Below are 14626 nucleotides of genomic sequence, written 5' to 3'. Positions count from 1 at the left end.
AAAGGAAAAAAAAATACTTGAGAGCTCACTTTGATCAGTGTCTGAAACAGAAGCCACTCAGTCTGCCTAGGTGAAGACAAAAGCTTCAATTTTACCCTTTCTCTGCCATCCAATCCTCTGTCAGACCCCTGATCCCTCAAGAATGTCCCAAGCCCTCAGCCTCAGTGAATCCTGAAACCAAATACAATCCCGAACTGTAAGTGTACTGTGCTTTCTCCTATAAAGATGTCTTGGGAGCTGGAGAGATGGCTCAGAGGTTAAGAGCACTGACTGCTCTTCCAGAAGTCCTGAGTTCAATTCCCAGAAACCACATAGTGGCTCACAACCATCAGTAAATGAGATTCAGTGTCCTCTTCTGGCCTGCAGGAATACATGCAGGCAGAACATTATACATAATAAATAAATAAATCTTAAGAGAGAGAGAGAGATCTTGAAAGCCTTTAATCCCAGCTCTCAGTGTAATGTAAACTCTGAGTCTGAGGAGAGCCTGATCTACATAATGAATTCCAGGCCAGCCAAGACTATCTGGAGACACCCAGCCTTGAATAAAGAGAGAAAGGGGGAGTGGAATTCAGGAGCTTAAAGCACTGGTTGCTTTTGTGGAGGACCTAGGTTTGGTTCCCAGCACCTGTGTGGGTTCACTGTTGTCTGTAACTCCATTTCCAGGGGATCTGAAGCCCTCTTCTGGCCTCCACTGGTACCAAGTGAATGCATGGTGCACATATATGCAAGTACATGGTACACACAAAATAAAAATAAACAAATACTAATAATAACCGATCTCCCAGACTTACAGTGGTTCCAATTACAGGTTGTTGACTTTAGGGCTGTGGGAAAGACTGTTGGGTTTTTTTCGTGGCTGGAGACCTGTCATCCATAAACTCCTGGGCTCCTGGACAGCAGCCATGAACTAAGGCTTTCAGCCACACTTCACAAGGGTAAACAGCTGATTTTACATCCTACAGTGTTGCCAGCCTTGGAAATGTTGTATTCAATAATTATGGGATATAATCAACAGTTTATTGTAAAAACAGGCTAAGCTACAATGTTCAGTAGGTCAGGGGTACCAAACACATTTAATATGTTCAATTTAGTGAGTCTGCTAGAATACAGCCCCATTGTAAGTTGTACCTGTACAAGTAAACCAATATGAAGTTGAGAACTTCCATCTTTTTCCCATAAATGAGGCATTTTACAACTCTTTGATGCATTACAATCGTCAGCATCACTAGTCTGGCTCTTTAGGAGCCATTAAGTAAAAGAAGAATTAGCTGAACACTAGCACTGAGATTCCAGGGTAATGGGTCTGACAGCCAAGGTGGCTGGCTGCTAAGTGACCAACAGGTAGGAAACAGATATAGGGTGGGTACACTAGACAGAGTGATGATCCATACCCCAGCTGGAACAAACCAACAAGGAACAAGATTCCATTAACTACTCAGAACAGGGTTCTCAGAACAACACATGTCTTAACCTTATGAAGGTTGGTTTCTGGAACTTCCCATTTACTACTTCAGACTGTGTTTAATGAGGGGTAACTAAAACTATAAAAAGTTAAACTTCAGAGAAGAGGGGCTTACTGCGTTGGTTTGGACCTACAGTCCAGCATCCAGAACATCTTGGGTCCCATCACGACTGAGATGATGCCTCGGTACCAGCTGACAGCAATGTCATCAACATGCAATTCACACGCATCCCAGAGGCATCCATGAACATGCTAAGCAGAGCTCCAGCAACGGCAGCCGACTCATCAGCCTCCTTAGCTGCAGTCCCCCTGCCCACGTTCCTCTGTGTCACCTGCATGGCTCTTATGGGAAATGAGACGACTTCCTGCAGAAACGCACAATCCTCTGTCCCACACTTCACCACCCCCGATGCAATTTCTAGTCTAGAAAACTAATCAGATAAACAATCTTTCCCTGGCAGGGTGGGCTCTCGGGGAATTCATTCAATAATGATAATCACTCAGTTCTTCCCTAAGTTTCCCCAAGCCAATCTCTTTAATAACAGACTCTGAAACTTGAATCAGGACTGATGTTCAGCCTGTTGATGTGAGGTTTCTGGGTGGCACCATTTTCCCTCTTTGTGGAGACAGAAATCACTGTCCCTGCCCCCCCCCCCCGCCTTCCGGTGTGTGACTTGCTCAAGAGAGTCCGGGAGCACAGAGGTCACTAGCCCCACCCCTCTCATAGCTGTGACGGACCCCCAGGTCTCAGCTCCCCCAACAATGAAGGCAGCAGTACCCAGATCATCACACTGCTCTGCATACTCAATTCATTCCCATGGAGCATTTAAATGACAGATATAATAAGTATCAAGATAATAAACAAAAGTATCTGAGTGTGGTGGTACATACCTGTATTGCCTGTTCTTGGGAGGCTGAGGCAGGAGGATTGGGAGTCCTAGGCTGGCCTAGGTCTAGGCTACAAAATGAGATCCTGTCTCAAAACTAAAGGAAATAACTGCCAGGTGGTGGTGGCATACATCTTTAATCCCAGCACTCGGGGAGACAGAGGCAGGTGATGTCTGTGAGTTCCAGGCCAGCCTGCTCTACACAGTGAGCTCAAGGACAGTCTGGACTTTTACACAGAGAAACCCCGTCTCGAAACCACCACCCCACCCCACAAAAAAAGAAAAGAACAGAGCTGGAGATGTAGTTCAGCTGGCAGAGTATTAGCCAGGCATGTCAAGGCCCTGGTAGGATCCCTAGCGCCACATAAACTGGGAATCTTCTGAGTACAAGTATTCATTAAGTTCCACGGTAATCCGAGCCCGGGGACAGCAGAGACAGGAGGGCTAGAGATCCAAGGCAACTGTCAGCTATGTATTGAATTTGAGGCCAGCCGGGGCTGCATGAGATCCTGTCTCAAAGAAAATAATAATAAGATAATAATAATAAATAATATTCTATCACAGAAATAATTGTGGCCACTGAACTATAGCAGACTCCTCTCAAGTCCTCCAAGCTGTAGTCTGTCTGAGGGTGAAGCCTCAAGTTATTTCAAAGTGTTCTATCCTGTCATATGGTTGTCTTCCTCCTCCAGGGAGCCTGTCTTGTTCCTGTGACCCTGAAGTACATCCTTTTCTCTGGTTCAGAGTGCAGAGCCGTTCTATTTGCCTCAGAACACCTGGCAGGAATCCCACCTTTCAGCTCCCCACTTAACAGTTTGGAGATCCCTTCTTAGTCTCAACGTTAGCCTCCTGCCAGCTTCCCAGTGAGCTCAGAGCCAATATATTATGTTCACGTGTGATGCTCACTGGCTATTGAATGCGCTCTTGCCTTGGACCACTCATGGCACCAGGATACAGAGGAGGATGAGGTAGAAAGGTCCCTGCCCTCCAACCCAGAGACTTTACAGTGCAGTAGGGGATGAAGACAAAGACAAACAGACCGATTAGACCCATCACACATGGGTGAGAGCTCGGAAGGAAAGAAAATAAGCCACGCTATGTCAGATGGCAGTTGGCATGCAGGAGGGCTTTGCAGATGGCCTGAAACTAAACCAGTCTGTCCTTCATGACCACAGCTCATTAGAAGGAGTGCTTGGGGCAGCCCACCAGACTCCTTCTTTGTAAACAATCACAATCATGCCCTTGGATTTCAGGATAAGAGCTGATTTGAATTTGTGAGTGTGTGTGTGTGTGTGTGTGTGTGTGTGTGTGTGTGTGTACCTGAGATTAGAGGCATCGCACCCTTCTGGAGCTGGAGTTACAGGCAGTGTGAGACACCAGTGTGGGAGCTGGGAACCACATTCAGTCCTCTGGAAGAATAGTACTCACTCTGAACCGCTGAATTATCTCTCCAGCCCTTTCCTTTTTATTTTGAGCCGGTCTCTCTGAGCTGTAGATGTATGCAGGCATGTGCATGTGGAGATCACAGGACAACCCGAAGGAGTCAATTAGCTCCTCCCACCCAGGAGTTCAAAGATCAAAGGTCATCAGCCTTGTATGACAAGTGCCTTTACCCACTGAGTCATGCTGCCAACCCTACCCTCCCTTTTAAAGAACCAACTCCTCTGCAAGCCTGAGAAATCTCCTCAGACATCACATTCTCAAGACCCGTGATGTCCTGCAGGGAGGGAAACTATATGCAGACCCATTTTACAGAGGAGAAAGCAGGAGCAGTGAGTTCATCCCACCCACTCTGTGCATCACTACAACTGATGAACTCCTCCCAGGACCCCAGGAGTCCCCATCATCATGGAAGTCCCAATTTCCCACTGTGGATTTATAAACCAGGATGGGCCAGCTGTAGAGGCAGGAAACCTGGACCCAGATGAAGAAGGAGAGGAGGGCTGGTGTAATGGTGCAAGCCTTTAATCCACTCGGCTAGACAGAGGCAAGAAGATCCCTGGGAGTTCAAGGCCATCTTAAACTAGCAGGTTTCAGGCCAGCCAGGACTACACAGTGAGCCCCTGTCTCAGAAAACAAGTGAGGGGGCGGGGAGGGAAGAAGCAATAGACAGAAGTTCCCTGTACCTGGAAGGAGACGCGAGGTCAGCTCGGCTGAGGATTCTGTGCTGCTGAGGGCTGTAGAGCCACTGGAAAGCTGTTAGCGTTCTCTCTTCTATTCGGAACCGCCCTTCCTGCACGTACCTGTGGAGAGGACAGGCGAGTTAGAAAGAGGCTCTGCAGCGCCTGCTCCTCCAGACCAGTGACACCTACACCCACCTTCCCCTGCTCATCCGCCAGAAAAGCCCCATCTCCACAGGTCACCCTAAAACGGCTCTGGTGAGGAAAGCAGCTATGAGGAGCAAGTCTCGAATCAATTAATAGAAAAGCTTTCTACACGTTGGGCTGCTCGGAATGGAGAAGAGTCACTTGGAAGTGATGAGTTCCCTGTCACTTGGACTATGTAAGGAGATACCAAGCATCAGATAAAGGTCTATCCTGTAATCCCAACAGGGCTAAGAAATGGGTGCGTACGTGTGTGCGTGCGTGAGTGCGTGCATGCATGTGTGTGCGTGTGTCTGAGCACATGCACTGTGCATGTGTATGAATTCACCCACACATGCACACGGAGAGACCAGTGTTAAACATCATCTAACATTCTCCGTGTTATTTTTTGAAGCAGGATCTCTTACTGAGCATGGAACCTACTGAGTGTCTAGACTGGCTAGCCAAAGAGCCCCCCACCACCACCACTCCTCCTAGGGAATCCACCTGTTTTCACACCCTCCAGCTCTGGGATTAAAGATGCACTGGGGATCCGAACTCGAGTACTTGTGCAGCAAGCACCTTACCCACTGAGCCACCTCCCCAGGCTAACGCTGGTCCTTCTGCTCTCACATCAGAAGGACTGCCTGGAGTGTGACTCAGGATTTGGTGTCAGTCTCAGATCCCCTGCACCCTCACAGTACTCCCAACTGGCGCCTGGAAGGGTTGGAGAAGCTGGGCTGGGCAGGGTGAACACAAAGGGCAGGTAGTCCTTCTACCCTGGCCAACCCGTCCTTGTGGAATGCATGCATTCATTAATTCAGCAAGTGCTGAATGCTTTCCAGCAAAGGTTCTCAACCTCCCTAATGCTGCTACCCTTTAGTGGTTTCTCACGTTGTGCTGACCTACAACCGTAAAATTACATTCATTGCTACTTCGTAATTGTAATTTTGCGACTGTTATGAGTCACAATGTAAATGTCTGTGTTTTCCAGTGGTCTTGAGTGACCCGTGAATGGGGTATTCAACAACCCCCCCAGAGGGGTGGTGCCCCACGGGTTGAGAACCGCTATTTTAGAGGATGGAAAAGCAAGCATAGTTTCTTACCCTCCCAGGGTTTTCAGTCCTGTGAGAGAAAGTATTCATGATCCAAGCGTAGTACTGCACACCTGTAATCCCAGCATTTCCGAGGCAGAAGCAGGAGGATCACCATGAATTCAAGGTCAATCCCATCTACACATTGAGTTCCAGGTCAGCCAAGGCTATATATAGAGTGATCTTGTTTCAAAAAGGCTAATAATAATAATAATAATAATAATAATAATAATGCAAATGATCAGTCAATCATTACGATAGCATTCTCCTATATTGCTATAAGAGATCAGTTGTCACCAGTCACCTGCATTAATTCTACATCCGTTAACTCAGTGATGCTCCTCCAGAGACCTCATCTACAGATAACTGCAGACCAGGATAGTTGTGGGATGTTAATATAACAAAAGACTGGCACTGGAGAGACGGCTCAGAAGTTAAGAGCACCTTTTGCTATTGCATTCCCATCACCCATACAGCAGCTAAGAGCGATCCGTAACTGCAGTCACAAAAGATAAGACGCCCTCTTCTGGCCTCTGCAAACACTACATGCACAAGATACATAAACACACTTGCAGGCAAAATACACACAACAAACAAACAAGAAAATAAATAAGAGCCGGGCGGTGGTGGCGCACGCCTTTAATCCCAGCACTCGGGAGGCAGAGGCAGGCGGATCTCTGTGAGTTCGAGACCAGCTTGGTCTACAGAGCTAGTTCCAGGACAGGCTCCAAAGCCACAGAGAAACCCTGTCTCGAAAAACCAAAAATAAATAAATAAATAAGAAAAAATTTTAAGAGCAGCAAAAGACTGAGGGCTGAATCCTGCCCACCTCCTGCCAGTAGGGACTAGTTAAGTAAATTATGGTGTGTCTGTAGAGTAACAACACATGCAGCAAGTTATAAAAGGAACTTCCAATGAGAGTGTTCATGTACGCTATTGTGCCATCCCCAGCACTCATTACTTGAGGGGGGGACAGTCATGTGCAGAGCAGTGTGCGTAATTGAAGTTAAAAGAAAATTGTTACTTTAAATATACAAACTCTGAAGACACAAGATGCAGTAAAAGTTATTTCTGCCGGGCACGCCTTTAATCCCAGCACTTGAGAGGCAGAGGCAGGTGGATCTCTGTGAGTTCAAGGCCAGCCTGGTCTACAAAGCAAGTTCCAGGACAGCCAGGGTTGTTACACAGAGAAACCCTGTCTCGAAAAACAAAACAAAACAAAAAACAGTTATTTGCTGGGATGGGTGTGGAATAGGGTGAGTGAGGGCATGGAAAAGTGACTGGATATCAGTGTAATTTCTCATAAGAGAGAGCTTCTACCTATCCTAAGTGTGTGTGTGTGTGTGTGTGTGTGTGTGTGTGTGTGTGTGTGTGTGTGTGTGTTTACAACTTGGCAAAATGCTATGCAGGCCATCTGCTGAGGGAAGCAATTTTCTAGGGGACATCTTGGGGGTTCCAAGATTTAAGGAGGACTGCCTTATTCGGCTCAGGGTGCTGTAACAAGACTGTGGACACAACAGCCTCCATGATGTGCAGTGACTTCTCACAGTGTAAGATCACGACACTGTGTCTGGTGAAGGCCTCTTTCTGGCTGTCAGATGGTCACTTTCCCATTGTGCCATCACAAGTCAGAGAGAAAGCCCCATCCCCAATGCAACTCTCTCTAAAACAGGGTCCCAGGCCACCAAGATGGCCCACCAGACAAAGGAGCTTACTGCACAAACCCAGAGACTTGAGTTCAATCCCTGGAACCCATGTAAAGTCAGAAAGAGAGGAACAGCTCCATAGGGTTGTCCTTGGATCTACAACATGTGTGTCGTAACACATGAGTTTGTGTGCTACACACACACACACACAAACACAATTTTTTAAATGAGACCTTTAATCTCAGCTCTCAGAAGGCAGAGACAGGTGGCTCTCTGAGTTCAAGGCTATCCTGGTCTACAGAGTTCTATGACAGCTAGGGCTACATAGAGAAACCTGTCTCTGACAGGGTGGGGAGGATAGGGTCTCATTTATCCCAGGCTGGCCTCAAACTCCTTAAGTATTCGAGAGAGACCTTAAATTTCTATCTCCTGCCTCTACTTCCCAAGTACTAGAACTACAGGTGTGTACCACTACAGCTGGTTTTATGAGGTGTTAGGGATCGAATCCAGGTTTCATTCATGCTAACCAAGCACTCTACCTATGAGCCACAACCCCAGCTCTTTTCTCCTCTTATAGGACCCAAATCCCATTCATAAGAGTTCTGCCTTAATCCCTTTCCACAGGCCTCATTCACCTGCCATTACCATCACATTGTGCAGTTGGGATTCTAACCTATGAGTCTGAGGGACACAGACACCCAGTCCATGGCAAGGACTTGCTAAGAGTGAAGAACGGTGGTGCTGGGGGCTGGAGAGATGGCTCAGTGGTTAAGAGCATTGCCTGCTCTTCCAAAGGTCCTAAATTCAATTCCCGGCAACCACATGGTGGCTCACAACCATCTGGAATGAGGTCTGGTGCCCTCTTCTGGCCTGCAGACATACAGACAGACAGAATATTGTATACATAATAAATAAATAAATATTAAAAAAAAAGAATGATGGTGCTAGAACTCCAACAGAGGCATCTCCTCAGACAAATCTAGAAGACAGAATGAGGTGTCTTCGAGGCTCTGAAAGGAGACAGGGGTACTAAGAGCAAAGGACCGCCATTGTTCCTGTGTTCTTACAAACTAGAGCTGCTGGCCCTGGCCTGGCCCTTCATATCACCCAATGAATGGGCTCTCAGGAAGGTGATCCTAGCTGCTGGGTGGGGATGCAGCCACCCAGGTTAGATACTCTTGAAGAGAGCTAGGGGTGTGTCTTGGATAAGACAGTACTGGAGATGGATGGACAGTCCTAGGAGGACTTGCCCTTGAGCTAAAGAGGTAGGATGGCAGGGCCTGTTGCTGGAGTGGGCATGGGTGGGACTCATGGACAAGATGGGCTGGTTTAAGCAGGAAGCTGGCCATGGTACCACTCACTCCAGATGAGAATAGCTTTGAGAAGGAAATTCGTGACTCCTGCTAGGGGCTTGAACTTTACTGTGAACTTCCTCCTGCCCCAAGATGATTCCCCTTCTACTAACCTTACCTAAAATGCTGCCTCCTCCAGGAAGGCCATACTGACTTACCCATCCTATTCTGACACCATTTTCCTGCCTTCCGCCATCCTTAGATTCCTCAGATTGACCCAGACGTGGGTCTGTCACATCCATGGGGAAACCAATCATACTAAACATAATAAACGAACAATGAGAACAGAAAGGCTGTATGGAAGCACTGTATGGGAAGCACTCTATAGGGAGGACTATTTGGGGAGCACTACATGGGGACTAGGGTATGAGAGAGCATTGTATGAGGAGCATTGTGTAAGAGTCCTGTGTGAGGAGCACTATGAAGACTTTGATGCCATTGGAGTGTGACCCATGTGATAATATTATATTTATTATATTTTCAAAAAGTAATCTATTTTTAATATAAGACTCCTTCTGATCATGCTGTCATGTCCTAAGTGTTAAGGACCAGAAACAGCCCAGGAGGCCTCCATCTGGCCTAACAACTGCATTTTATAGACGAGGGTGTGGGACCAGCACAGGCATAGATCACTCCCCAGCTTCCAGGCCACATATCAGGACACCCTCGATCCCAAGGGACATATAGAGGCCCCAGGCTGAGTGGGAGCACTCAGCAGGCATCCTCACTCCACTCCTCTCCTCACCCATCACTTCCCCTCCCTTGCACCCATCCTCTAAACACGTGGCTGGAAGGGGCTGCCGTCCAGATGATCAGCAAAGCAGCCTTGAGGGACCTCAAGATGGGTTCCAGCGTTCGTGAGTGAAACTTCCCTTGTGAGCTCCAGATTTTTCACGTATAAGATGAGTGCAATAATCACGTCTGCTTCCCAGGTTGTGGGGTGTGTTGGAGATGAGTGTTTGCTATGGTTTGTTTTAGATTTTTGTTTGTTTTCCAAGACAGGGAGGGTTTCTTTGTGTAGCCTTTACTGTCTGAGAATGAGTTCTGTGGGCCAGGTTGGCCTTGAACTCACAGAACTTCTCCAGCCTCTGACTCCAAGGGCTGGGATTAAAGGCATGCACCACCACTACCCAGCTTTGCTTTAGTTTTTCAAGACAGAGCCTCCTATTACCCAGGCTGACCTCCGGATGACTATGTGACCCAGGCAGGCATTGAGTTTTTTATTCTCTGGCCTCTTCCTTAAAAGTGCTGGGACCACAGGCCTGATCCTCCACCCCAGCCCCTCCTGCTTCTGTTCCAGCCTCTCCTGTTGCTGTATGATACACTCATACACATGGAGCCCGTGTCCCTGATTCCTTTGTCCTTTTCAAGTACACCCTGCCTCTCTTCAGCTGGGAGTACTCCTCACTGAACATGTTTCCCCGCAACCACACTGCCTCTGAATCTGCTCCCAGTCTCCCTGCCAGAGTCTAAATCATGACTAAGATTCCGGGACGTAGCCAGGCGATGGTGGCGCACGCCTTTAATCCCAGTACTCGGGAGGCAGAGGCAGGCGGATCTCTGTGAGTTCGAGACCCCAGAGCTAGTTCCAGGACAGGCTCCAAAGCCACAGAGAGACCCTGTCTCGGAAAAAAAAAAAAAAAAAAAAAAAAAAAGATTCCGGGACCTAACCTGGCTCACAGCACTGTGCTGTTCAGCCCACCCATGGATGAGTTAGTTACAATGTGTCTTTCCACTGGAGCATCCTGGAGTGAGTGTGATCTAGCCTTGGGATCTTGCAACCTCCACCCCACAGCCTTTGCTATTCAAGCCACCCTGCCTGCCATAAAAATCACAGTAGCAAAGGTAGCCGGCATCACTGCTTGGGAATGCTCTGCCACAAATGGTCTTCATTAATGAATTCAATTTACTAACTTAAGAAATGAGTTTGCCAAACTGGATCTCACAGAACGTAAGAAAACATGAAGCAACCATCCGCAAATATCTTCCTGGCCACCCTGCTGTGTATCTGAAATCCCACTAAATGGTTCTTGCAAGGAAATTAGCTACTGCCCAGAGGTTGATGTGTCTGTGAAAGAGAGAGAGAGACTAGGGATTGAAATCAGACTTTGTACAAAGTAGGCACTCTACAACAGCGCTATATTCCTAGTCTAATGGCTAACTTTTCAATCCACTGTCAGTCATTAAAACTTGAGCCATGGGGTGCTGGAGAAAGGCTTATCGCAGTTAAGAGTGCTTACTGCTCATGTAGAGATCCCTAGGTCAGGTCCCAGCACCCACATCAGATGGCTCACAGCCACCTATAACTCCAGTTCTAGAAACCTAGCATCTTCTTCTGCCTCTGTGGGCACATACACACAGGGAGACACACTAAGATACATACATATATAAATAAGAAATAAACAAATTTTAAAAAAAAACTTAAATAATGGTCCGGGAAAAGGGGTTCATGAGTAAAGACACTTGGCTGGCAAACCTGATGACGCAGAATCCATGTGGTAAAAAGACAGAAGAGACTCCCACCAAATGGCACACATGCCTCCTTCCCACAAGATTCATTAAATTGAATTGAAATAATTAATCAATTAAAAAGCCTTCAGCAAGGACTGGTGTCTTGATCCCTGGAAAAATAGAGGCCCAGACCTGCTGCTGTGCTCTAGTCTGAACATTCAGACTGCTGTGGTCCCTGAATTCCTGTGGAATCCTAACCTCAGGGACTTGGTGTCAGGAGGTAGAACACTGCGAGAAGTAAGTCAGTCCAGAGGTCTGAGCCCTCATCAATGGAGTTAGGGCTCTTCTGAAGGAGACCCTGGAGGGCTACCTAGCCCCCATTAGCACAAGAAGACACAGTAAGAGGGCTCCATCTATCAGAAAGTGTACCTTCACCAGGTACTGAATCAGCTGTATCTTGGATATCTCAGTCTCCAGGACCATGAGAAATACTTGGTTCTTGTGCATAAACTTCCAGCCTATGGTGTTTTATTACAGAAGTCCGAACAACTGGCACAGCCAGTGACATTTGGATGGGCATGCAGGTGAGCCCTAGAAAAGGTCAGAAAGACATCATACCTCCATAAAACAGCTATGGAACAGAAACTTCCCCATGTAGGAAATAACTGAGTCCAGACCACAGAATCCTTGCAACAGTCAGGACTGTGACTCCCAGGGTAACACTCACTCTTTCCAGAACCCAGTTCCCAACTGCCATGAAAGACACAGCCAAGAGACATCCAACAAAAGCAGCAGAGAGAGGGGATTCCAGCAGTGTGAGCTGCACCTTACAAAGGCCGAACAGCTTCTCCTAGAAGCTCCTCTAAGGAGCCAGGAGGCGGTGCCAGGAGATGCAGTCTGGAAGGCAGTCACTCCCGGGGCAGCTCAGGAAAATGAACTGAAATATTTTTGGTCTGAGTTTTGGTTGGCTAGTTGTTTTGTCTTGGCCACTTTGGGTTCAGGGTTTTGTTTTCACTTGGAAATGAGGCAATTATCACTTGGTTCTGGGAGATGGGTCAGCAGGCAAATGCTGTAGCCTCTCCCTACAACCAGAGTTCAATCACTGGGACCCACATAAAAATCTAGTACTCCTATGGTCACAAGGAAGGCAAGAACAAGATAATCAGAGAAGCTCACGGGCTAGCTAGCCTGGAGAACTAACTCAGTACAATGTGGCAACAGAAACAAGAGAGACCCTGCCCCAACAAGCGGGATGTGAGGTCTGACTCCTGGAGGCTGTCCTCTGACTGCCTTGTGAGCACTGTCCTTAAGGTCAACACTGCTAAGTAGCAGAGTTGCTAGTGAAAGTTAGAAGTTCCTTGTCACCAACAGCCACATTGCTGAGGGCTCTACAGAACATTCTTGTCTTCTGTGTGCATGTGCGATCCCCAGCAGTATACACAAAAACCCAATGCTCAGGAACCTTCAATGACTCTGTCTTAGGATTTCCATTGCTGCAACCAAACAGCAAGACCAAAAAGCAAGTTAGGGAATAACGGATTTGTTTGGCTTACATTTCCACATCACTGTTCATCACTGAAGGAAATCAGGACAGGAACTCAAATAGGGCAGGGTCTTGGAGGCAAGAGCTGATGCAAAGGCCATGGAGGGGAGCTGCTTACTGGCTTGCTTCTCTTGGCTTGCTCAGCCTGCTTTCTTATAGGACCCAGGACCACCAGCCCAGAAATAGCACCACCCACTATGGACTGGGCCCTACCCTACTGATCACTAATTGAGAAAATGCCTTACAGCTGGATCTCATGGAGATGTTTCTTCAAAGGCTCCTTCTCTGACTCTAGCTTGTGTCAAGCTGACACACGAAAGTAGTCAGTACAGGCTCCCATTGTTCAAATTAAATAGAAATTCTAGCTGGGCATTCAAGCCCTGCTGCCACCTGGCTCCTCTCTCTCAAACCTAGCTCTACTCTCTCCTTCTTCATAAATCTAATCCTGTAGCTAATCCCGGCAACAATGTTGTCCAGATGCATCCTGTACTTTCCAGCCTGCTAGCTTCTCCTTCCACCACGTCCCTGCTTGAAAAATACTATCCTTCTAGACTGCTTTGAGATTTACTTGTTTATTTGTTTTAGACAGGATCTCACTATGTAGCCCCAGATAGCTCTGTAGACCAGGCAGGCCTCAAACTCATGGAGCTCTGCCTGCCTCTACATCCCAAGTGCTGGGATTAAACTATACCAGACCAAATGGTTTTTGATGCAAGATACAGGTGTGTGTATGTACTTATACATCATATTCTGGATACCCACATACAAAAGATGAAGTTAGACACCTCATATATCATACACAAACTAATTTTAATTGAAAAAGACCAAAGTCTTAAATGTAAGAGCTAGTACTATAAAACCCTTAAGAAGAAAACATGACCAAGGCTTCATGCCAAACATGGTAGCATGTACCTATAATCCCAGAAGAGGGGAGGAGGTAGAGGCAGGAAAAAATTCAAGAAGCTATGTCTCTGGGACAGAGAGATGGCTCCGCGGTTTAGAGAAGTTGTTGCAGAGCCCAGATTTGATTCCCAGTACTCGTATAGTAACTGACAATCTTCTGTATCTCTGGTTCTAGGACATTTGACTCCACTTCTGACTAGGCACAAACATGGTGAAATATATATGTGTGTGTGTGTGTGTGTGTGTGTGTGTGTGTGTGTGTATATACACACATATATATGCGCAAAACATTCATACACATAAAAAAACTTAAGGAATTTGTCTCAAAAAAGCCATGGTGGCTAATCCCTTTAATCCCAGCATTCTGGAGGTAGAGACAGGTGGATCTCTCTGAATTCAAGTCAAGGCCAGCCTGATCTACGTAGGGAGTTGCAGGCCAGCTTGGGTTACATAGTGAGACCATCTCAAAACAAAACACACAGGCAGTGGTGCATGTCTTTAATCCCAGCACTTGGGTGGCAGAGGCAGGTGCATCTCTATGAGCTCAAGGCCAGCCTGGTCTATGCAGTGAGTTCCAGGACAGCCAAGGCTATACAGAAAAACCCTGTCTTTAAAAAAATCACAAATAAGAAATATATACCTTTATGGTGTTTTCTTATTAATGACATTAAAAGCTGGAGAAAATTAATAACTTGGGTATCATCATAACTTAAGGACTTGTGGCTGGGGAGATTGGTTAAGTCGGTAAAATGCTTACACAAATGTGAGGACCTGAGTTCGGATCCTCAGCACCTATGTAAAAAGTTGAGCTGGGGAGGCAGAAACAAGAGGATCGCTGGAACTTGCTGAATACCCAGTCTAGCCAATAGGTGAGTTCCAGTTTTTATGAGTGATGTTGTCAAAAAATAAATGGAAGTGACTAAAGAAGACAATGTTGGGGTGTGTGTGTGTGTGTGTGTGTGTGTGTGTGTGTGTGTGTGAG

General features: G+C 46.9%; 1 protein-coding gene across 1 annotated transcript in view; it reads right to left on the bottom strand.

Moving 5' to 3' along the window:
- Positions 1-14626, bottom strand: part of Rap1gap2 (RAP1 GTPase activating protein 2) — a 227198-nt gene that overhangs the window by 209398 nt on the left and 3174 nt on the right. The window contains exon 2 of the mRNA XM_026780923.1: positions 4479-4595. Within this exon, the coding sequence (XP_026636724.1) occupies positions 4479-4595 (117 nt within the window). The remainder of the gene's footprint in view (positions 1-4478; positions 4596-14626) is intronic.

This window comes from Microtus ochrogaster, chromosome 7, assembly GCF_000317375.1.
Source record: "Microtus ochrogaster isolate Prairie Vole_2 chromosome 7, MicOch1.0, whole genome shotgun sequence".
NCBI classification, from domain to species: domain Eukaryota; kingdom Metazoa; phylum Chordata; class Mammalia; order Rodentia; family Cricetidae; genus Microtus; species Microtus ochrogaster.
Note: the sequence above shows the minus strand (reverse complement) of the source record. Positions and strands in the feature narration are given on the sequence as shown.